The 24,331-nt window shown below is 39.7% G+C and overlaps 3 protein-coding genes and 2 long non-coding RNA genes across 5 annotated transcripts in view; 3 read left to right on the top strand and 2 right to left on the bottom strand.

Moving 5' to 3' along the window:
- Positions 1–1,075, top strand: part of LOC108681842 — a 1,501-nt gene extending 426 nt beyond the window's left edge. Inside the window, exons 2-3 of the long non-coding RNA XR_001931531.2 lie at positions 236–340; positions 1,048–1,075. This is a non-coding gene — a long non-coding RNA (uncharacterized LOC108681842). The remainder of the gene's footprint in view (positions 1–235; positions 341–1,047) is intronic.
- A 12-nt stretch (positions 1,076–1,087) lies between these two features.
- Positions 1,088–1,514, top strand: LOC108681841. Its single transcript, XR_001931530.2, has 2 exons — positions 1,088–1,241; positions 1,393–1,514. It is a non-coding gene; the product is annotated as an uncharacterized LOC108681841 (long non-coding RNA).
- A 985-nt stretch (positions 1,515–2,499) lies between these two features.
- LOC108681840 lies at positions 2,500–4,253 on the bottom strand. The gene is made up of 2 exons (XM_018170916.2): positions 3,624–4,253; positions 2,500–2,967 (listed from the first exon to the last, which is right to left on the bottom strand). The coding sequence occupies exons 1-2, from the start codon at positions 4,050–4,052 to the stop codon at positions 2,617–2,619; spliced, it is 780 nt and encodes a 259-aa protein (XP_018026405.1). The 5' UTR covers positions 4,053–4,253; the 3' UTR covers positions 2,500–2,616.
- A 6,177-nt stretch (positions 4,254–10,430) lies between these two features.
- On the top strand, positions 10,431–16,136 carry LOC108681835 (28S ribosomal protein S9, mitochondrial). The gene is made up of 11 exons (XM_047885329.1): positions 10,431–10,586; positions 10,865–11,021; positions 11,802–11,922; positions 12,038–12,071; positions 12,421–12,461; positions 12,961–13,036; positions 13,828–13,953; positions 14,333–14,488; positions 15,272–15,349; positions 15,404–15,590; positions 15,949–16,136. Exons 1-11 carry the CDS (start codon positions 10,500–10,502, stop codon positions 16,038–16,040), a joined length of 1,155 nt encoding a protein of 384 aa, XP_047741285.1. The 5' UTR covers positions 10,431–10,499; the 3' UTR covers positions 16,041–16,136.
- An 851-nt stretch (positions 16,137–16,987) lies between these two features.
- LOC108681845 lies at positions 16,988–23,673 on the bottom strand. The gene is made up of 3 exons (XM_018170918.2): positions 23,541–23,673; positions 19,892–20,185; positions 16,988–19,152 (listed from the first exon to the last, which is right to left on the bottom strand). Exons 2-3 carry the CDS (start codon positions 20,082–20,084, stop codon positions 17,855–17,857), a joined length of 1,491 nt encoding a protein of 496 aa, XP_018026407.1. The 5' UTR covers positions 20,085–20,185; positions 23,541–23,673; the 3' UTR covers positions 16,988–17,854.
- Between the last annotated feature and the right edge of the window lie 658 nt (positions 23,674–24,331).

The raw sequence follows: 24,331 nt of genomic DNA, 5'->3' as shown, positions 1-24,331 counted from the left end.
CTATTTAACAACGAGATCGTCCTATTTTGGCCCGCAATTTTCAAGTATAAAACTCGCTATTTTCTATATTTATTAGCAGGATTTTCTGACGTTGCAATAATTCAATAATCTATGTAATTTTAGGGTCCCCCGCACCTAAATGTCTGTCTCTTATACACATCTAGATGTGTATAAGAGACAGAGGGAGTGCTGGGGAGTGCTGGAGGGGTGGGGAGCATCACTCTGTCCCCTGCAGGAGGCAGGACGGCGGAGGGCCCCGCGCTGCTGCTGGGGACGTCGTCAGGCCGCCCCGCCGTGGACGCCCCAGACGCGCACGCCTCGCCAGGCCCTCAAGTCTACCGTCAGTGACGCGTCACTCACATAAATGAATGGGTTTATTGTTCAAATTGAGACACATTATCTTGCCTGTAGTACGACCAGACGTGTTACTCACACAGATAAATGAGTGTGTTTATTGTTCAAATTGAGACACATTATCTTGCCTGTAGTACGATCAGACGTGTTACTCACACGGATAAATGAATGGGTTTATTGTTCAAATCGAGACACATTGTCTTGCATGTAGTACGAGCAGACGTAGAACTGATACGCCTTGTTGCCAGGCTAACTGGGTCAGGATGACCCACATGAAGGCATAAAGTCCATTGATACTCGGGACCAAGTCTCGCTCATTTCCTTGGGTGTTTGTCGTTAGTCTTACCCGTATATTTGTTGATTATATTCCATAATTATCATCATATACCATAATAATTATTAACATCATATAATTTGTTCGCATCATTATACATCATGATTATTGATTAAATGCCGGCGTGCAATCGGTAGTAGTTAATTTTTGTAATTAATATATAATTGGTTACCTTGATTATAATAATTAGATCTGCTGGAGCATGTTTATTATAAAGCTGATAGACTTGCCAGCTAAAGAATTTCCTGAAGTTAATCTTCTCAATGATATATTTGTAGTATCAGGGCTGTATTTATATGCTCATTGAAGTTCACTCAATAAAAGTTTTATATTGTGATCAAAAGCTGCTGGCTGTGCAGAAAATGGTGCTGGGGAGCAGCAGCAACACCACCAGCAGCAGGAGCAGCAGCAGCACCAGCAGCAGCAGCAGGACCAGCAGCAGCAGGAGGAGACGTGGCTGGTCGCTGGTCCCGCCTGCACCCGCGGGGAAGACGACGGCAGCGACAGCTTCATTTACATCATCACCGACAAGCCCCACGACTACCACGCCTCCGTGAGAGCTGTTAAGGGATCACTTTCTTGTAGTCTACCATTAAAACCATTAATGTAACCATCAAAACCATTAGCGTACTGGAAAACTACCGATAGCTTCATTTACATCCTCAACACATATTATTTAACGCTAAAGCTTCGTTGTGTTACAGGAACGTGAGCTGCAGCAGCACGAGGACGAACAAAACAGCGGCGAAGTCACCCTGTTGCTCAATGCCGACGGTGTTCTCTCCCAGCTACAACACTGAAAACTCAATAAATGATTCTTCCTTGACTTCTTGCTTTTCGTCCACAGTTTTCCATCTTACTCACCGCTAATTGTATATTTCTTTTCATGGCAAAAGTGGCTGTTGTATGTACATTTGCTGGAATCGTGCAAACGGGGATTTTACAAACTGAAAACGTTAGATGGAGAAATGAAAAGAGTATTTTTCTTTTATATATTTAAATAAAGGCAATGCGAATGTTACGGGTGCGACGTTGCTCATGAGATGATCAGACATGAAGACTACCCAACAACAGACGACCATCGATACTTGCAAGTTACCGAGACATTGGCTAATATGGCTAGGGTTGTCAAATGGCAGCCAGACGAGACTGCCAAATCAGCTCACAAAATAAGCTAAAACCAATGAAACTTCAATATTTTCTTGTAAATTTTTGAGCTGTGGTTAATAAATTAATGACGATCTGCGTTTTTTTATCGTTTTTTGCAAAGCGAGCCGAAATCTTCGAATTTGGCCAGAAGGAAATCCCATCTGGCAAGTTTAATTAGACGACCTGAGCCCTATACTCGTAGCCATACAAGTTATAGCTTGAAGCGTTCTTCGAATATATGTGTATTATTATGAAAAGAGCAAACGTATTTATTATCAATAAACATGGTTGAAATAATATAAAACACAGGAGAATTGTATTGTTATTCAATTACATAATTATGATTTGGATATAATGTAAGTAGAGCCAGTTGCTGGTGTCAAACCCGCCGAACTTACAGCTCCAATTTTGCTTTCCTTATAAGCGTATTATTATGAAAAGAGCAAACGTATTTATTATCATCTGCAGGTTTTGAACCTGTAAGTAGCTAAGAAACTTCTCCAATCTTTGGGATTTTAACCGCTTAGCTACCTTGCCGATATATCGATTTGATATTCGTGGAGCATTTACAGACAGCCTACGAGATTTATCGTAAACTTCTATCAAGAGACATTAGTAGTTGTGCAACTACGCTTGCGATGGCGTGTAATGTCACGACCAAATCAACAAACTCAAAGTTTTACTCGAATACATAATACACACTAGTTAAACTATTCTGAAAATTATTAATTAATTATTAAATATACACTATCCATTGAAATAACTTGTAGATAAAAGATCTAGTCTCCGTTTTTAACAGAAGCCGTGGGCCTCAAAACCCCCATACCACCCAAGAACAAAACATCATTGATTAACTTCCAAGCAATTCTCTGTGTTTCTTTATCCATTTTTTGTAGCTCTTTCGTGACAATCTTTCCGTGCGGCGAGAACTCCTCCTCTTGAGCTTCCATCCGTGTCAATTTCTCAAACGCAAACCTAATTATCGCGTCCTGCTGGTCTGACGTCTTGAGTTTCCGCTTTGGACCTTCCTGGGTTGGACTCGGTGACCCGGAGCAGTGCGAGGCTGGCGGTGGCGGGGGTGACGTCTTCATCCTAGCTTCGTCCATGATCATGACGATCTCGTCGGATACCTTCGGAGGATTCAAAATCAGAGTTATCATGTGGTAAAAATAAATTACATATTCTACTTGTTCAGAAATAAAATTTACGTAGTTTTAGATTAGTCGATAATGAGAAAATCTAATTAGTATTCAAAAATAAATCTAGAATTGCAATCGTTTTAATGTGTAATTGAAATCGTTTATTCTCAGGTGCAGAATCTACGTTATTTAATACATGTACTTCTAAAAGCTGCTATAATCTAACCTGGAACTCTCGCACCTAAATGTCATCATAATTACTATCTTGTTTGAAACTCCCGGAGGATTAAAATTTTAGGAAATCATACGCTAAATAAAAAAAAAGTTCAATTGACCCTTGAAATAAATCGCGAACGCTCAACTCAAATGTGTCACAACAAAAATAATTTACAGATTAATGTCCCCTGAGCTTATATAATTTTTTTATTACTTACATTGATGAATATAATTTCAAATTAAAAATAAATAATTTTAATGGAATAATTGTTACGAAATTAAAGCAAATAGAAACTCATAACATAAATGTATTTTGAATGACGTGGAAAGAATTATATTGAAGCCATACACATACACAGAAATGTTGAACCCAAACTAGCCTGCACAAAACTTCATCTTGCATCATAATTATATAAAATATTCCAACTTACGGCGTCTTCTAAGAAATTACAGTCATCCAGATTTGCAGTAGAATGCCGTGAGACTTCTCCTTCGACAAGAAATAGAAGGTTATCATAACACCACAATTTCGGAATATATGCATCTTCTGATCCATCGTTAGCATTGCGCATATCAATAACATTTTTATATTCGCGGCGAAATTGTGTGCGCAGAGTGTTGATTTTTTTGCGAACATCATCAACTTCAATGTCGTAAATGGATTGTCGCATAATGGCAACAATATTCTTAAGAGCAGCAAAACGCAATCCCCTGTCTTTGTATTGAGCGCTTTTAATTTGCCACAAACACGGATGTTGTTTCAAGGCGTCGATAAACATCATCGTCGATGTTCTGGTCCATTCAATCGAGGAGACGTGAGTTCGAGGCACTGAAGACTGGGGCAGAGACGCTGCATCCATTCTTTTAGGAGACTAACCTAGTAACTCGTTTTTCAGTGAGCAAAGCTTTTTTAAAACACTATTTACACATTTCAAGCGCAACTACTGTGTTATTAAATTCTTGCTTTTACAATCGCAACACTCGAACTCTAGTTTGCAACAGGTATGAGTAGTAAAAGACAAAATATGTTGACAACAACACCTCTGACACGACTGAGTCATTCACCATTGATCGTTTGCAAGCAAGGGCATACGACTGAATCGTAGCTTTCAGTACCTCAAACTTCATGCTCGTTTGCGATAATTTCAGTTTGCAAAAACAACCGCCAGGTGTCCTTGCTTCCTATTTCTACTATCAATCCCGCATTAATTGGTCTTTTGCTACATTATTTAACTAAAGTAGTACTAATATGTTCCATTAGATTGTATCGAAAGTCCTAGATCAGTATAAAACACATTCAAGTCTACGTCTATTTGTCTGCGAGTAGACGAATCATTGACTCTGTCTTGTTGAAGTTGTCTTCAAAATGATTCCCGGGCAGGAGGCCGCAACATTTCTATGAAACTTATTAAGACCGCGTTAATGATATATCTACAACTGAGCATGTTATGTTTTAAAACCGCTGAAGTGCTGATCAAATTACTTGATAATTTCTAAAACTGGCCGAAAGATCTGCCAATAACTTGCGTAGGCATCGTAGCTTACGTAGGTTATATGCTTTCAATGAACCTCTACAGTCTACCGTCACCGTCAGACGTCAGTGCATCACAAGTCGCCACTGATCACTTTACTCACTTACAATTTACATTGGCAGCCTAGTAGCTGCTTCACTCGGTGACTTAACTCGCCGCTCGTCAACAGAAACAAACCATTACATTAATACTTATCAGATTTACGTTTCATAGGGTTAGATTGCTACACAATAAGCAAGAATCTTTTTCGATCTCACTAGAGAATTGTCACTATTAGTATTAGTGACAATTCTATATATAAATATTTTACATGTTAAATTCTATATACCTATTCTATGTCACTGTATTAACAAAATAGATTTTTATTTTGAAGGCTAGGGATAGAAGTGCTTTTGCAATTGGCATTTGGCAAATTGACGGTAGTTACCTAAATCATATTCCTGTTTGTTGAGTTATGCTAAGATTATCAGTTTATCACTTTTCAGTTGTCTATTGAATTGTATTTATCATTAATCTGCATGCGTTTATTGTGTTTTCTGATCAAGTTAGCATTGTTCCCTTAGACATAGACTATTTGATTAATAATGATACCCTGCCTTTTTCACGCTGAATTTAAGCTAATATGTAATACAGTAGGAACAGTATCAGTAGACAGGTGAATTTTTTGTACAGTTTTTTAATTTTGTTCGATTAAACACAGAGCCTTACTACTTACTAGACTTACTGTACCACCAGCACCATGAAATGGGGGTAATAAGGGACAAGCATGGTAAATCAGGATTCAGGACAGTCCTCCCGCTCTTTCGACTTTTCATAGAAATGTAGCAACTAAACTAATTGAAATATTAGTTCAGTTCTCTCCGCAGTCTGCGCCATAAGGCGCACAAGGCTTGGACGTCACTCCTCCACTGGGTCCGGTTTGCAGCTGCCTGCTGTGCTATGTTCCACGAGTTCCAGCCTGCTCGGTTTCTCTCCTCTTCCACCATTCGCCTCCAAGTTGTTTTTGGGCGTCCTCTCTTCCTCCTTCCTTCAGGTGCCCACCCGAGGGCCACAGCACAGTCGCTTGCTCTGTCCTTCCTCAACACATGTCCCACCCAGTTCCACCTCCGTCTCCTCACCACATCACTGATTTTCTCCACTTCTGTCATATCAAGAACCGACTTGTTTGAGATGTGTTGCTGCCATCGGATCTTGCAAATCTTCCGTAAGCATTTGGTCTGAAAGATATCTAGTTTTCTCTCTTCTCCCTTGGTTAGTTTCCAGGTCTCACATCCGTATAACAAAACTGAAAGAACCAGGCTCTTGAACAGGGAGGTTTTGGTCTTTCTGCTGATGTTTCTGGCTTGCCAGATGTTTGTTAGTCTTTTGAATTGCGCGCTTGCCATTGCCACTCGCCTCCTCACATCCACTGTGCTCCCACCATCCTTAGTGACGTTTGCACCCAGATATGTGAAGCTCTCCACTTCCTCCACCTCGCTCTCTCCAGCCCTCAGCTTGTTGTTGCTCCCGCTGTTGACCTTCAATATCTTGCATTTCTTGGCATTCAGTTTTAGCCCCACTTTTGCTGCATTACTCTCTAACCTGGTTGTTTTTTGCTGCAGGTGATTCATTGTTGAAGACAGAAGGGCAATGTCATCTGCAAAGTCAAGGTCCTCCAGCATGGTCGTTAAATTCCATCGGAGCCCAGTTCTTTCACCTTCCACAGTCCTGCGCATTACCCAGTCGATCACAAGGAGGAACAAAAATCCTGACATGCAACACCCCTGTTTCACTCCTGTCCTTACTGGAAACCACTCTGTTGTTTCGTTCTCATCGATCACGGAGCACTGAAAGTCCTCGTAGAGAGTCCTGACTAGCCGGATCAGCTTCTGAGGTATTCCATATTGGCGCATGATGGCCCAAAGGCTGTCTCGGTGTATTGAATCAAATGCCTTCTCAAAATCAACGAAGTGGACGTACAATGTAGCGTTCCATTCGTTGGCTTGCTCCAGGATGTTTCTGAGAATGAATATAAGTTAAACATTTTTCCTATCTACATAGCATAAAGCAAGTTTGGCAATCATACATTTACTACCTTGAAAAAATCAATGGAAAAAGTGTGAAAAGTAAGATTTTGGAAGATTACCTTTGCTAAGGCCTGTATTAAAAAAAATATTTGCTGTACAAACACTAATTTTAATAACACTGTCACTAGTTTTTTAATATGGCGTATTAAAACTTTTTATATACATAGTATGTAAAAGTTGCACATAGGTGTTTGCTTAAAAATGTGATTGACAGAATTTGTGAAGCTCATCCCATGATCCCAAAATACGGGGTAATAAGGGTTAAGGGATGCCCTCCCCCTCCCCAGGATAATAATGTAAATAACACCTCCAAAAATGCATTTACAGTAGAATCTTGGTTAGCAAACTCAAAGTAAAGGCTCCCATAAAAAAAAAAAAAACTATAAACAACAAAGAATTTTGGGTACATTTACCTTGCTTAGTGAAAGAAATTTCACTTAACAAAAAATTAATGCATCATCAGTCATCACAAACATGTCCGGTGTTACATTCAACACATCCAATGTTACATCCGACAACGAATTGGAGATGGAGGATGACGAAGGTGGTGCATCAGCGTGACCGGGGATTAGGAAGTCATGCCAGGGGATAGCCCTTGCAAAGGCCTTTAAAGTGAGCCCAAACTCATTCATGAAACGATTCATGGTAAGAAGTTATTAACAAAAATTCTCAAAACTGTCCCTTATTATCCTGCTTGATGGTAATCTTACGTTTCTCTGGTACAGTGGTTCCCAAACTTTTTCAGGCTGGCACCCCCTTTGGCTCCCCAGTGAATCTCCAGATCTCCAGCACTTTCCCCCCCCCCTGGGCAGACATATAAAAACTAAAGCCTCAAATGTGTACATATTTCACAAATGAAACCCCATTTAGCAAACCAATATAAGTTTTTTTTTCAGTTTTAACTGTTTCAGCACTAGAAATTCAAGACGGCTTGGACAAATTTACAGCCGGACTCATGGACGGTCTTGCATCCAGTCTCAACAACCAATCTCCAAATCCAGTGACCAAGGAAGATCTCCCAAACTAATGAATGCAGTTCTATTACACTTGGAACACATATTCATTAGGACCTAACAATGTTTAGCTGGTGAAAAAATTTTAAATTTCACCTACATTTGGGAGTTATATGGTGATACAGGCCAAAATTCACAGTGATCATAGAATTTCTTACAAACTACTGAACTGATTTGAACTAACAAAGAATTTTGGGTACATTTACCTTGCTTAGTGAAAGAAATTTCACTTAACAAAAAATTAATGCATCATCAGTCGTCACAAACATGTCCGACGTTACATTCAACACGTCCAACGTTACATCCGACAACGACTTGGAGATGGAGGATGACAAAGGCGGCGCATCATCATGACCGGGGATTAGGAAGTCCTGAACTCATCATAAGGTCATAAGGTAAGGTAAGTACAAAATTGTGCATTGAATGTCATAGATAGATGGTGCACTGGGCCAGGCATGGGCAACATGGAATGAAAAGTAATTGACCTAAACTATGATTTATTTCTCTCAAAAATATGATAGTTGTCACTAAAATATTTCTTTCTGTTTCAGGTATGTTTTTTCACAATCTTTTTTTGTTATAGCAAATTCACTTAACCCAATTAGAATTGTGTAAAATTGCAAGCCATCCTGCAAGCATACAGATACAGAAGAAATGCTATATGGCTGCTGATATGAAGCTTACAGTGGACAAGGTCGTTGTCAATGCTCAATAGCATGTCCATGGATATGGTAATATCATATCAATAAAGATAAAACAAGTAAAAATCACCTAAAATATGTCATTTATTCTACATCATTTACATAGGAAGAAGAGGACTGTTCGTAATAGATGAGTAGGTACACTCTGCATGCTTCAAACATTTTAAAATTTAGTTTTATTTAAAGTGTCCCTAATTACCCTGTTCCCAGGGGTAATTAGAGGCTTTTATGTTGCATCATGCACCTTACAAATAGCGTATGGCATTTTTTGGAGATGCCAGATGATAGCCCTCACAAAGGCCTTTAAAGTGAGCCCAAACTCATTTATGGAATGATTCACGGTAAGAAGTTATTAATAAAAAATTCTAAAACTGTCCCTTATTATCCTGCTTGATGGTAATCTTACGTTTCTCTGGAACAGTGGTTCCCAAACTTTTTCAGGCTGGCGCCTCCTTTGGCTTCCCAGTGAATCTCCAGCACCTTCCCTAACCCCTCCCCCCCTTCTCCCCCATATAAAAAACGAACCAGACAGAAATTTGAAAAAATTGTCATCAGTTCGAAAGGTATGGTCTTTACAAATCGAATGGTATATGTTTCATTGCTGTAGCTTGAAAACTGTAGGAGGAGATAGGTTTGCCATGAGACCAATCGGAGGTTTTCACCACGCCCGAAAAACTGCCAGGCGGCACGTAAAATGACGTAAAAGAGTCGTAATGTAGCCAACATACCGAAACTAAGCCTTAAAAATAAGTGAGGAAGGCATAGAGCGAGTGGCTGCACACTTTTCACCTTGCTGTCATGATGGGCACTGAAAGATCTGGCTGCATCTGGCAGTATATGAAGTCACGCCCTGTAATTACTGCCTTTGCAATTTGTTAAGGCCGCCCCCCACCGCCCCCCGTTCCATGAGGCGTGGCAAACGTAAAAATGGAGGTAGAAAGATGATTCTGCTACCAATGGAATCGTCAGAAAGTAAGCTTTAAGATGAGTATAAGCACCGGATAATGCCATAATTGGCCGCTTTACATCAGACGTTCCTTTTTAGTGTGTCCAGCCTTCTAATTAATCCCATAGGCTTTAGTGAAGGGCTCTAAAAACTCCCTCCCTTTGGGGGGCTGTTACAAATCATTTTTTGATGTAGAGGGATGATTCTGGTACCGTTGGATGCGTCAAAAAGTAAGCTTTAAGATGAGCACAAAAACCAGAAAATGCCAAAATTGAAAATTTTAGGGTAGCGGGTCCCCTTAACTACTATTCTCTTCAAAGTTCCATGCTAGTAATACTAACTCTGTGCTGGCCAATCATTGTACTGTATTTAATTGGATGACAAAATTCTACTCTCATCTTTCAAACATCGCTCTTTATTTTTAAACATTTGTCAATTGGCTGTTCTAAGCATTTTTTGGGCTGTTACAGTATTGCAGATTAAAGTGAGGTACCGAGATACATATTATCAAATGTTTTAGAAACCATCTAATTTCATGACAAACCTCAAAATTCCATTTAATATTTTCTGTATGTTAATGCTGTTATTACAGATACTTACTGCTCTATTTTACTAATAGAACTTGATAAAGAAGGTCAACAAAAAGCTCTTGTTTGTCATAATATTCAAATTGTTTCAAAAAGCTCTTGTTTGTCATAATATTCATAGGTGCACAAAAACATTCAAAGGGCTGACTAGTTTTTATACAAATATATATTTATCAAATCGACTCCAAATATTTCTTTATGAAAATAACAAGCGCTTGACTGGGAGTCATTGCGATTGAGCTTGTGGGACAATTGATTATTATTGTATTCATTCACTTCATCGAGAATTATATTAACTTGTGTTACAGTAGCAAGTGACAAAAAAAAAAAATTGTAAATTTCTCACTTTTTCAGGTTGAGAGATCAATATGACATATTTTTATTTTATTTTTAGAGTTTAATAATTTTGTACATAATATTTTATTTACCATTTGGATGATTTAATAGAAACCAATTTTGACCATGGCAACATTGAGTGTCCTACATGAGATGAGAGTCCCTCCTGCTCTCATGCGACGCTGCTCTCAGCTTCTTAGAAATCTTATTTTGGTAAGACGTTACTGTGGATTTTCATAAATTTGTCTTTTATAAAGTGTAGACACTCAATAGTCAATAAATATCTTGAAGCATGAATTATGAAAGTATTTATTAGCCATTCACTGGCATTAAATTTGTGATAATAGCAATGGAAAACTATTTTCTTAAAATATATATCATGCAGGTTTGGAGGATAAAGTTTATACCTATACAAAAGTATAGTAGCCAAGTTCTCAGGCATAACATCTGTGATAATTGAAATGGAAATCTATTCTGTTTTGATCACACAGGTGCAAAGGAGGAATTCAGGCTTTATGAAAGGCCTGCAGATGTCCCAGCAGCAGGAGATGATAGACAGGGTAAGGGAAGGAGTTTTAAGAGAAGAACTCAACCACATCCCCACAAATAAAGCTGCCAGGTCATATCTGGAACGTGTCCAGGCACACAGTGAGTGTTTACTATAGGTAAACTTTTTCATGTTTGAATTATTGTGGTGCCTTCCCTTTAAGTGTAAAATATCAGTGCAAGTATAGGTACAAATATTTGCTAAATGTTAGTACAAATGAGTCTGAACTAATACCAGCTGTAAGGTTTACACCAAAGCAAAATAAAAAAATGAATATTTTGAATGGAACAGAAGTACACATTTTCAACAAGAGCCAGCTTCATTTCACTTCTATATTTCAAAGTATTTGCATTTGGATTGAGGAATTAGTTCAAATTTGAGTCGATTATCAAACAATTCTGTGTAATTATATTTTATTTTTAAAACTTTACCTATAAAGGATGCACATGCATTTCAAAGTGGACAGCAACCAAGTGCCTTGCATAGTGTTCATGACCGGGACGTACTGGGTGGCATACAAGACACCAATCAATGATCAATCATTATCAAGCTCCTTGATCCATAAAAATGATATGCAAAGGAATTGATAAAGCATCAATTAATCTTCAGCTAGCCTCCTAGTAAAGGATACATTCATTTGCTTGTGGTATCAAAGTTCAGTTATTTTACATTCTGCCTTTAGAGTTCTGAGCATTGGGAGCCCAATTTATTTAAGATTTCAGGTATATTTTATCTAGTGCTTGAAGAGGCCAGAATAAGTTAGTTTTTCTCCAAATATAACTAAATGTGTAGGAAGAGAAATTATAAATTGCATGAGATGCCTGGCAGAATTTTTTTATTTTTCTATACTATTGGAGAACTAACTATACCATGTTGATCAGAGAGTTTCATGCGGGAGAAGGTGACGGAGTTTGAGCTGGCACATCGTCATCTTGCCAACATCATGGGTCAGGACCCAGCCACCTTCACACGACAGGATGCTGACGTGAGACTTGCTACTTTGTACTGAAAAGAAATAGCATTTTAATCTAGTTTTATCAATCTTTTTGTGAGATTCACAGGTTCAAAATATTCAGGTTGATTAGTTCATATGGTAGTTTTAAGTGTGTTTCCTTAGGACTAAAGGCTGCATGAAGCAAACATGTTTTAAAGTATTAATGTCACTTATTTGCTTAAATTGCAAGTTGACTAAAAATTTAAAAGCAAAGAAAAGTCCACAAAAATTCATATCTTTATAGAAAACGTTTCGGAGTCCAGCTCCATCGTCAGTTCGTAGAATCTAGAACATACATAGAAAGTCACAAGTTAATACGATTGAAAGCACAGAACACTATTAGAACCTAAATTTACAAGTAATAGGGCATAAAAACCTATCTATTCACAATTTCAAGGGGATAGGAGCTCACAGCTGAATTTAAACTGGGCCTAAGCTTAAAAATGTACAATGATTCTAAGATACGCAAATCTGAAGTACCGGAGGTAGAAGCTAACACCCTAAAGTCACTCTCCAACACAACCAACGTTGAGATCATTGACAGACTGTGAGTTGTGAGAATGTAGTCCAGACTGTGTTGTGAGGAGACAGTCTAAACTGTGAGTTATGAGGAGACAGTTTTAAATGTGAGTTGTGAGGCAAAAGTGTAAACTGTGAGTTGTGAAAAGACAATCTAAACGGTGAGTTGTGAGGAGAGTCTCAACTGTGAGTTGTGAGGAGAGTCTCAACTGTGAGTTGTGAGGAGAGTCTCAACTGTGAGTTGTGAGGATGTAGTCCAGACTGATGCCATAAGTGTTCCTGATACCCTCGTTAACATCACATCCAGCGACACTAGGTTGTTCTTTAAACTAGTTAGCTTTGTGTTCACCACTCTCATGTTGTTCTGCTGCACTGGTAAGCACTGTATAATTTACTTGTGCTTTACGGATTTTAAAAACAAAATGGGCAAATCCTGGAGGGCTAATATAATATAGTAATACAATATAATATTACCTAATTAAAAATATATATAGGTAATATAGATAGGTATATTATTGTGTGTGCAGAGTGCTGGAGGGCTCCTTGTGGCTGTCCAAGGAAGAAGTTGAGGCCAAGCTCCTGGAGAAACTTAAAGACTGGATGGTGCGTCTTGCTCTACTTTTATTAACTCGGGTGACCTTGCTTTTTCCTGGATATGCTGCTTTTATTTTTTGGTATCTAAAATGCAGCCTTATTGAGGGAACATTTGATTCTTTGGCTGTCTATTTTTGATCATGGAACTGTTTTTTTTTATCCATCAACTACCTCATTTTGATCCTTCAACTGGCTCATTTTGAAGGCACGGCTGCCTCCTGATCGTGCTACTGTTGTTTCTTCTCTTTTTTTACTATTCCCATTGCCGCTAACGAAAAACACTAACAAAATCATTGCTTATAACGCATATCACTTGCCTAAGGAAACCTTGCAAGTATTGCCTAATGCTGGTACTGCTGGCAGCAAGTTACGCATTTCAGAACAATTCAATGTCGACACTGAAAGCTTTCCAAGCGACAAAAATTTTTGTTTCTGCTGTGGTAGAATGGATTTTTTTTTCTGGTATTGGTCATGTTTATAGGTACTGTTATAAACAATCGTAAAATACAATATAGCATTCAATACTACCAATATTGTCAACAAAAGCTACTTAGCTTTCTTGAATATCGACCCAACCTCCATCGAGTTTGTAAATGCCACCTGTAAATTTCCTAGTTATCTTTTTAGCAAAATTTTAATCCAAATTTCAACTTTTGACTCCATAAACTTGGCCTCTTAGCCCCTAAACGAGTATATAATTATCAGCAATGTGTGGTTTAGGAAATTATTATTGCACCCTCACCAAGCAGTTATTAATCAATTAATTCACTTTTACCTAATTTTTGTTAATTAATTTACAGTACGAGAAGCTGGTGCTGTCCCTGGAGCGGCTGTGCCAGCACCCATACAGCTACCTGGCCAAGGACTTCATCAACAGCTTCAGGAAACCTATAGCAATTGAACACGAAGTCGCTGTCGTTCCCGAGGTGAGGCATGCATTGCATATGTGTCATAATATAATCATTCACCAGATAAGAATTCATTACCCATATAAAGCATTCATTCCTTTCCAGTCATTATTCAGTACAAGCGGTCAATCCCTGGTGAAATGGTAATTTCCGGGGGAATCCGATATTGTTGAAGCAAGTTAGTCATTACCTGAGCAAAGCTGTCATTTCCAGGTGATGCGGACATTTTCAGCTGAAGGAGTCATTCCTGAAGCCAGGTCGTTATTTCCTGGAGAAGCAGCCATTCAGCAAAGGAAAATTTTCAATTTAAACCACTCTACTGGGTGGAATTGTCCCTAATAATGAAGTATTATTCTACCTTGCTTACCTCGCGCTTATTACCTTGTATTCCTTGCAGGTGCAAGTTGAGGATGACGGCCGACGATACACCATCGCCCAGGGCACCCGCAAGACAACCAAGGCGCTTGTGAAGCTCTACGAATCTGGCAGTGGCCTCATCAACATCAACGGCAGCGACCTGCTGTACTTCGAACACCCACAGTACCGGGAGCAGGTTAGTGACATCACCTGCTGTACTTTGAACACCCACAGTACCGGGAGCAGGTTAGTGACATCACCTGCTGTACTTTGAACACCCACAGTACCGGGAGCAGGTTAGTGACATCACCTGCTGTACTTCGAACACCCACAGTACCGGGAGCAGGTTAGTGACATCACCTGCTGTACTTTGAACACCCGCAGTACCGGGAGCAGGTTAGTGACATCACCTGCTGTACTTCGAACACCCACAGTACCGGGAGCAGGTTAGTGACATCACCTGCTGTACTTTGAACACCCACAGTACCGGGAGCAGGTTAGTGACATCACCTGCTGTACTTCGAACACCCGCAGTACCGGGAGCAGGTTAGTGACATCACCTGCTGTACTTCGAACACCCACAGTACCGGGAGCAGGCTAGTGATACGCCCATGTTGAAATCAACGGCCGCGTCCTGCTGTTTGTGCTAGATTCCAGAAGGTTGTGCGATGACACTACTTATTCAGTCTGGATAAAAGAAATACGTGTGATTTGTCATCATTTACTAAGACACATCATTATTCTATATGATGCGTCATCAATAACTATGATGCGTCATCAATAACTATGATGCGTCATCAATAACTATGATGCGTTATCATTAACTATGATGTCATCATTAACCCATGTCGAGCTGCATGAGTAGAACTGTACTTATACACTCGGTATGATCATAACATTGCAAAATTATGCAGTATGGCAACGATTAACTATGATGTGAGCTGCTGCCACTTTGCGTCAGCGTCGATATGCATTGCAGGTGCTGCTGCCGCTGATGGTGGCGGAGAAGGTGGGCCAAGTGGACGTGTTCTGCAAGGTGGAGGGCGGGGGCAANTTGTAAAATTATGCAGTATGGCAAGGATCAACTTTGATGTGAGCTGCTGCCACTTAGCGTCAGCGTCGATATGCATTGCAGGTGCTGCTGCCGCTGATGGTGGCGGAGAAGGTGGGCCAAGTGGACGTGTTCTGCAAGGTGGAGGGCGGGGGCAACACGGGCCAGAGCTGCGCCATCCGCTACGCTCTCGCCCAAGCCCTCACCGCCTTCTGCGACCCCGACACTTGCGAGAAACTCAGACTCGGTACGACGACCTGTAGCGTTTTAGTTCTCTAGAGGCTGCTCTTACTGTGTCCGAGCTAGTTAACCTAGAGTCTGACTTGATTCCATGGTCACTAAACTAGCACTCTACAGTAAAATTCTTCTCTATAGTAGTCAAGCTAATTTCTATTTTTATTGAAGTAATTATTAATTTTCTAACTAAAGCAGTGATGAAATTTGCCGTAATTGTAAAAAAAAAATAAGCTCAAGTTAACTCAACTTGATTTTCGGAGAATGACCTGCGCATTAGCTTCAACAATAATACCTATGGAAGAGTAAAGTCTCCTTGTTATTATCTTTAGTTATCCATTGTTATGCCTAATTTTTAAAATCCTCAACAGCGGGGCTACTGACTCAGGACGTCCGGCGGCACGAGAGGAAGAAGCCCGGCCAGAAGGGGGCCAGGGCTAAGTATACCTGGCGCAAGCGTTAAGCTCCTCAAACACTGCCACCACACCCGTTAATGTACATTAAACCTGCCATCATTTTCAATTGCAAAAAGTAACAAAATAAAGTGTTTCATTGTTCATTTGTATTTAATTGAGACTGACGAGACCGCCATAACAACCACCACCGCCCTTGTTACGTCAACTCGTCAAACAAGATTCTTGGCACCAGAGACCGCCTACACCATAGTTCGCAAACCTAATGAGTCGTCTCTTATTACATAAAACATTCACTTTGTTGATATTGTAAGCATTGATCAATGTTCCAGGCAGAGTCAATGCTGAAATAAAGACAAACTTTAAAATTTTCAAGTTCTTATTCATTACTGGTTCTTCACTCGTGTAAAAATGCAATCTTTGAAGGCGTGTCTGAAAAAAACCCTGCTATAGTTAATTAGTTATTCATTGCAACGAAATCAAAGTTTTTCATTGATCTATTGAAATCTCGTTGTTGAAAGCCAACGTACCCTTCATATTTCGGATGTTGAATTTGAGGTCTCGTGAAACAAGTAATGAAAAGCGCAGTCGCTGCAGAGCAGACGTAATGCTACAGTGAAGGTATGCCTGAAGCGATGCTTTGTTTCTTTGGACATTTTCATCAAGGACCAGCTTTTATTTCAATGAAAGTTAACCATATCTGCCGCAGGTGAGGACTTTAAAATTGCTTCTGTCAACTACGGCGCGACTTCAAAGCTTTTTGCTTAGAACCCACTACATATGTGAGGCTAACACTCGCGCCTTGCTGGCCGAGCTCCAGCCAGCGTAAACGTCGAAAACTCTTAAGCCCTGGACAGACATGGTGCGAAACACTAGGCGGTTAGACCGTCGAGTTCGTCTAGAGGAACTTCAACCTTCCTCTCAATATTCCACATTTTTCGTCTTAGTTTCGTATGCTTAGAAATCAATCTTTTTACAAGGTCAAGGAATAGACAAATAGTGATGGGATTTTATTGAGGTGTCTTTCACTCAAATATAGACAAGACACACTGGACGTGAGTCCTTAAGAAATATACACCAGCAGAGCCAAACTATGAGAATGACAGAACTAATCCCAGGCAAACTAAAAGTTTTAATGAAATCTTCAGTGAATTAGTATAAAAAGAACTACGAAATAGACCTTCAAACTCCAACGTATGAGATTACTAAACAAACTAATACATTGCTTATCTTACACTAGCGTGGCGAGGAGGCGCTGGTCAGGACGCGCGTGCCTCCCGAAGCTTCAGGCGCTGCACTCAAATGCACGGCAATAATGAATGATAATATGCAGCTTTGATTTAGAATCTTGGGCAAGGTGAAAAGAATTATACGGATCGTAAATTCGATTACAAATGGCGGTGCCCGGGTAACACTGAACGCTGAATTGAGATTATTGCGATGAAGTTACGACACTAATTCATTCACCTGACGATGCTACGTTAGCGCAAGTAATTTTGACGTCAGGAACGTGCTACGTACACCTCCAATTCATTATTTCGTGCATCCATCAAGTCTGCAACGAGCTTGCTTAAACGAGCAGAACCTGTAGCGACAAGAGGCACGGGTTAGCACGCAAAATATTGTTCCGGCTCGAGGCCATCATGGCTGCGTGGCTCCTGGTCCAAGCTCCTCCTGCAGCCTTCCTTAAGAAAAATAGTGCGTGGACAAGAAAACAAAAACGAAAGGCCGAACTCGGGCCAAAGACATGCATTCCTTCAGAACTGGATATATAAGATCTTCGGAAAATCTTTCCTCGATTATTAGTTGATTTAAAACCAAATATTTTGTTAGGTACAATTTTTTCATAATATTTTATGCCAATCTACGAGGAAAAAACTTTCTTAGTGGATTTCATGCCAATCTTTTTAGCAAAAACTTCCCTCATTAATTTCTTCATGAGCCGCACTTCCATTTGCAGCGCATCATATTTCTCAGTGAGGTCCTTCTGTCTGTCCTCCTCCCTCTGCAGCATCATGAGAATGGTGTCCTCCTCATCTTTTTTCTTCTGACGATAGCGCAACGCGGCTCGTTTGTTCTGTTCTTTCTTGCGCAGTTTCTTCTCCAGAGGCGAGTACGGTGAGGCACGCGGTTTCCGGACCGACGACGACACTGGCTTTGCGGTAATGCTTGAGTGCGACATTACTTCATTGCTGGAGTGAGGCGAGAACAGGAATTGGTTGTTCCCGAAGCGAGGAGGAGACGAAAACGATTCGCTTCCTCTGGATTCGGGAGACAACAAGAAGATGCCACTGTCTTCTGTGAGCTCCTCGTACGTCATCTCAGCATCCACAGACTGGTCACTTGGAGACAACAGCGATATCTGTTCGTAGTCGACAGAGTCCGTCTCATCACCTGAATCTCCTATGCAAATCATCTCATCAGTGATGTTGGTCTGCTCGTCGATGACGCAGGTCTGCTCATTGGTGACGTAAGTCTGCTCGTCTGCGGTATGGCTCTGCTCAGAAGGATGCGGGCTATCTGATGGCGTGAAATATTGCAAAAGTTCATCGTCCGCTGTGCTGCTGCAAAAAATATTCTTTAGAGTGCGCGACGCAGTGGTAGGTTGTTTGCTAACTACATCGTTACTTGTCTCTTGGCAAGGATTAGAGGTTTTAGGAACCATCGAAACTCTCTTCAAATTGATGACAATTTTCTGAGGTGCCGGACTGAAGGCGGTCGATGGCACAGTCCTAACAATGAACATGGGAGCCGCCTCATGCTGACGAGCGCTCTTCACTTCTGGTACGCTAGGGGTGAGGGCATCGCTGATGGGAACCGAGATCACTGTTGCTGATGTACCAATTCCAGAAGTAGTGGTATCTTCTTCGGGCGTCACAAAAGCAGGTATCCCGCCAGACCATTGCAGCAACACTTCCGGAGTAGCAGCATCATCCAAAATAAGCGGTGATTCTGGAGCAACTTCCACACCAGTAAGAGCACGATCATCAACACCAGCACCATGTTCTCCATAAGCTGCAAGGGGCGGGGGTGTGCTGGACTCCCAGTTGTCACAGGAGGATAAAGTTTGCAGCTGCTGCTTCAGGTCATGAGGGAAGCATTCTTCTAAACTGGAGGGTTCGTTCCAGTCAATTTGGTCGTAGATGTCCAAGTCCGAAATGTCTGAAAACAGAGGTAAGCCTTACACACATTGCTGATCATATTGTGTACATACCAACAAGTGAGCGGCACCAGGTGACTGGTTATAGCAAGCTGGCCAAAGCACATTCCTAAAATTCAATTTTTGCAAGCCTCTCATAAATCGTCGATTTAAACATCAGGAATTCAATACAAGGTCAAGGATACCGTGCTTACATTTAGGTTGCGTCAAGGATACCGTGCTTACATTTAGGTTGTTTTATTTAATACACGTTATGAACTCCTTGTCTTGCCCTTCTAATCACGAAAAAAACTTGACCTCCAAATCAAATCTATTTATAATATCAATGTTATGACAAGAAAGCACGGGCAGTTCAATGTAATGTTTGAGAAGTTTCAAGGCAGTTACCAAGCAAGAACCACTAAGTTATTCAAGCATGAAATCCTGTCTTCGCACTTAGAGTGCACAACAGGCTTGTCTTCTGATTCTAGCCCTGTAATATGTGCATATATTCAGCTGAAGCTGCCAATCACTAGGACCTTGTGATATCAAGTGAAATAATTATTGTGTCTATGGGGGTTTGAAAGTTGCTCTAGCAATCTTTCAACTTGTTTAAAGAAGAAATTATATCATTGGTGCAACACTGCAACGAGCTTACAGCTTCCACTTAAAAATTATTGGCAAGTTGCAAACTTACTTCAGTGTGTCTATTGTCCCGCTGAAATAATTCATTCAAGCTGCCTTTCCAACATATATACTAACCTGAAGTGATGAATGGAGGAGAGGCATGTCCATTGCTCCCAGAGGTGAGGGAATGCATCTCTTTGGCCCCATGGCAAAAACCCAGTTGAGGATCTTCGTCACCAAGCAGCCATGAAGGCAAATCAAGCCTGGCAAGAGCCAGGTCTGGCCCTTGCAAGGGCTCCATCAGCTTGTCCAAGTCGATCATGTTCATGTGGGGAAGAATTAACTTCTGGAGGAACAAGTGTCAGAAGGGCTTCTTGGATGGAGGTGGTTGTGCCGGTAGGGCTAAGCGTGGTAGAGTTGCGTGAGGTCCTGAAAGTAAAGAAACATCAAAACACTGTAGCTCTTATTGTGTCATTTACTTAACTAAAACTGCCACATTTAATGTAATATTCAAATCAAATTAATGCAATATTCAAATTAATATAACATATGCACAGGAGATTCTGGTGCAACATGACCTACATTTAATCATACACTTCAAACCAACAACTCAACAACACAATATAGCAGCAACAACTCAAAGAACACAATAAATCCCATTAAGTGATGCACAGATCACAAGTGACAAAGTTTGAGAAAAAGGGGACTACTTCATACATGAAATTAATTCACATTTGCCTGGAAATTTTTCTAACTAATTTAGAGAGTAAGTTTATAAAAAAATGGATGCAAGCTTTGCATCTTAACAAGCTTTGCATCTTAACAAGCTTTGCATCTTCACATTGAACTAATCAGATTAGGCAATACAAGGGCATCTTGCTTCATGTAGAACACTTACCAACCACTGGCCATTATGAGAAAAGAATCCATGCTAAGTAATCTGTTGAAAAACATCTGACCTAACTCACAAGTCCAGCAAATTATAATATCTCATGCAAATATTTAACATCTGAGAGAAGACAGGATAGATTTCAGTAGGGATGATTTATTATCAAGTCAAAATAATATCAGATCAGAGGACCAGAAACTGGTTCTTTAATTTAGGGAGCCCAGACATTGGCAACAAATTCAACTCCTGAACAAGCCATAGAGCAAACACTCTGCCTAAACATGTACAGCCACACTTAGTGTCCAAGCTACAATGCACCATAACCCAAATGCTGCAAGCCACACCAATTCTGAACCAGCTTGAAGCCATAGTGCCTATGGTGGCAGCCACTGCTCATGTCAGTAGTCTTCATAGAAACCATACCCCATGATGCTCCTACCTCAAGTTACCCTGCCTCTCCCTCTTGCAGCAGCCAACTACAGGCTTCAGCCCCCTTCTTGCCCTGCTCCTTCAACTTGATGCAGCCAATGAGGTTAAGCCAGGAATGTTAGAGTAGAGAGTTGACAAAAGTGCATAGGTAGTGCCATGATGGGGTACAACTTCCATGGAGACTATATACTGACTTTAGCAGAGGCCACAGGACACAGACTTACAGCACCTATGTTTTTACTCTACCCAGTGGCATGCATGTACATGGGAAGGAATATGAGAGTGATACTGGTATTGAGCAATGGTGGCCACTAACATCATCCCATGTTTTCAAACCAGACAACTATTTTTTAACCAAACAAGTGACAAATCTGGATTGATCTGGAACATTGAAACAAACATTTTCAAACTACAATCCTGGTGAGAACTCATTTCCCAGTAGTATCGTCAGCAGCTTATAACAAGACAATGATGAGCATAATGGTCTTGTCCACAAATCTTGCAGGTGATATTGGTCATGCATGCCAGAAATTCAATGAATGGAATTCTATGTATTGAAGCTCCAATCTAATAATAATAATACATTCATCCATGCCTGTTTATATTTTACCTCCTCCAAGTTCTACCCAGTATTAACACCCCAGGATTGACTTTTTGCAGACCTAACATGTCACCAAAATTGGCTTTTGTAACTTTTATACTTGGACCATCAAGTTCTCCAGAGATACTTGCAATTATATGAATAATCTCTCTGCTATTTTGAAAAAAATGAAATAATAAATTTTCTATGTAGTAGCCAAGCCAGCAGGCAACTAAGATCCAACTTTACAGCATACAGCAGTGCTGATGATACTGATAGTGGCCCCTAAGGAACTAACTAAGTTTAGATAATTTCAACTTGAATACTTCAGGGCCCTCCGCCCTTGAAGAATGTAAGCTTCCTACTAATGACCTTAAGAGTTGTAAGAACCAAGTCAGGTAAAATGAACACCACAAAATAATATAGAAATACAATTATATATGTCTGAAGGGAAATGAAAAATGATAAAAACTGAATAGGCTCTCACTTTTCTTAACCCTTTACTTCCTAATATTCTAGGTGAAAAATTGAAAATTTTGATTTTCCAGTTTTAATGCCCATCATAAAGTTGGCATTCTGGCCTATCCAACAGTACCAAAATCATCTCTGTACATTGATTTATGTGTTAATGAGTCGCAAAGGATCACTAAAGGGTTAGGGGTGGAGTGGTGGAGTTCTTTCACATTCAAAATAGGCTGAAATTACTGGCCAGGCACATAAATAGACTCTGAAGAGTCTTCAGAGTTCAGACCATCTATTTATGTGCCGGCATCAAAAGGCAACTTTAAAGTCCAATTTAGTGGTAAAAAGTTAAGTTCATGTTCTGGGCCATTATGACTTTCTGGGCCAACACTACCTACCATCCACACCACAGACCACCATACTCATAATTCTTAGGAAATAAGCAAGTTACCATAATTAATCAATCGTGAATATATTACATTATGAACCAGCTTTTTCTAGAATTCCTTGATCCATCTTGGCCAAAATAATAACAATCATGCTGATGAATTGATGGTGTGACTGAAAGGTTGAGCAAGGCAAGAAGATTTTGCTTCACACAAATGTAAACAAATCATACTTCATACCATATTTGCAGTTAGGTATTCATGTATTCCACAATTTGCAATAGTTTATCAAATTAAAAATAATTCTAACGAATTATAAAATATTTATAAAGCATTGCTCAACTTCAGCTTTCGAGATAATGGAATCATTGGAATGGTATTTTATAGTACGTAGTAGTACTGCTGGCACCGAGGGCCATTGGGTTCAGTGGGTTATCAGGTGGAGAAATTAATAAAAAAAATTGAGGTACTATACAATTGAAACAGTTTGTCTAATTTTGATCCTCCTTTTGATTTATAGTCAGTCATCTGGCAGAGCACTGTATCTAAGGAAAGCATTCCAACTTGGGTGGAAAGCATTTTTATAAGTGAACCTCCATTTCTAGAATTCCACCCTGCATTGGAATGGTATTTTATAGTACGTAGTAGTACTGCTGGCACCGAGGGCCATTGGGTTCAGTGGGTTATCAGGTGGAGAAATTAATAAAAAAAATTATCAAGTAGTAAGATAACTGCGCAGTAGTAAAGCTAATTTCAATGTAAATTATAAATGTGATATCATTCAACTAAATTTACACCTTTTAAAAATATTTTAACCAAATTTAAACATTTTAAAAATATTTTAATCTATAGATAAAATATGTTGACATAGCATTAACGATAATTTAAGCAGAAGTTTTAGGACAGGTAAGCGAACCCACGGCCCGATTGCATCATGCAGTTGACACGTGATTCCTGAATCATCATGCTTAAGTTAAGATCAACAAATAAAAAGTCAACAAAGAAGTTCTAAGGAACTTTAAATATCAATATACTCACGCCATGATTGCAGGTTTGTGGCGCCGAGGCGCAGGGCCGTTTAAAACGTTATGCTATCATATTGACACTCGAAAAACGACTAACAGTTCGGTGATACTCTCTTAATGGCGACATGGGTGATACTGACATCCCTGGCGATGCCGATGAATGTAGACGAAAGCAAGGACGGTGAACGTACATCGTCTAAATACGGTATAGTATTACTACACTACAGTTATCATTTGAATTCAGCATCCCATTACCTAAATTGTAGTAAAAATATACAAATTAAAAAGTATTTTTTAACAATTGAAATCATTTACTTAGTCCTTAATGCTTTAGACTCGTCTAATCATTAGCGGTGATTTGGCACTAGTTTCTGTTGTCTTTTATGGAGCTTTAGAAATATTAAGATGCCAGATTCACGATTATTTCATATATTAATGATCTGATTGTAATACTTTCCTTCTGCGGATAATTAGTTCCATATTATTATGTTAAATATTTTTTGAAACTATCAGATGGTCATGGCAATAATTGTTCCGAGTTATTAAATCCAAAGTACATGAAAGAAATTCCAATGAGAAAAATGAGAAAAAGAAGGCAAAAAAGTTAAGTTGCCAAGTACTTCCAAGTGGCCCACCGAACGAATTTAACCGGTAAATAAATTGAATATGTTGTTAAAAGTATATTTTAAATCGTTTCTGAGCCTAAGTTTGATGATAAAATCATTTTAACAACCCTTTAAAATTTTTAAGACCTTGCCGAGTATATTAGAAAATTTTAATTAAAATCTTATTTATATCATCTTG

The sequence above is a fragment of the Hyalella azteca genome, unplaced genomic scaffold (genome assembly GCF_000764305.2).
Source record: "Hyalella azteca isolate HAZT.00-mixed unplaced genomic scaffold, Hazt_2.0.2 contig17651, whole genome shotgun sequence".
NCBI lineage: Eukaryota > Metazoa > Arthropoda > Malacostraca > Amphipoda > Hyalellidae > Hyalella > Hyalella azteca.
The sequence above is the reverse complement of the archived record's forward strand: the minus strand, read 5'-3'. Positions and strand labels throughout refer to the sequence as shown.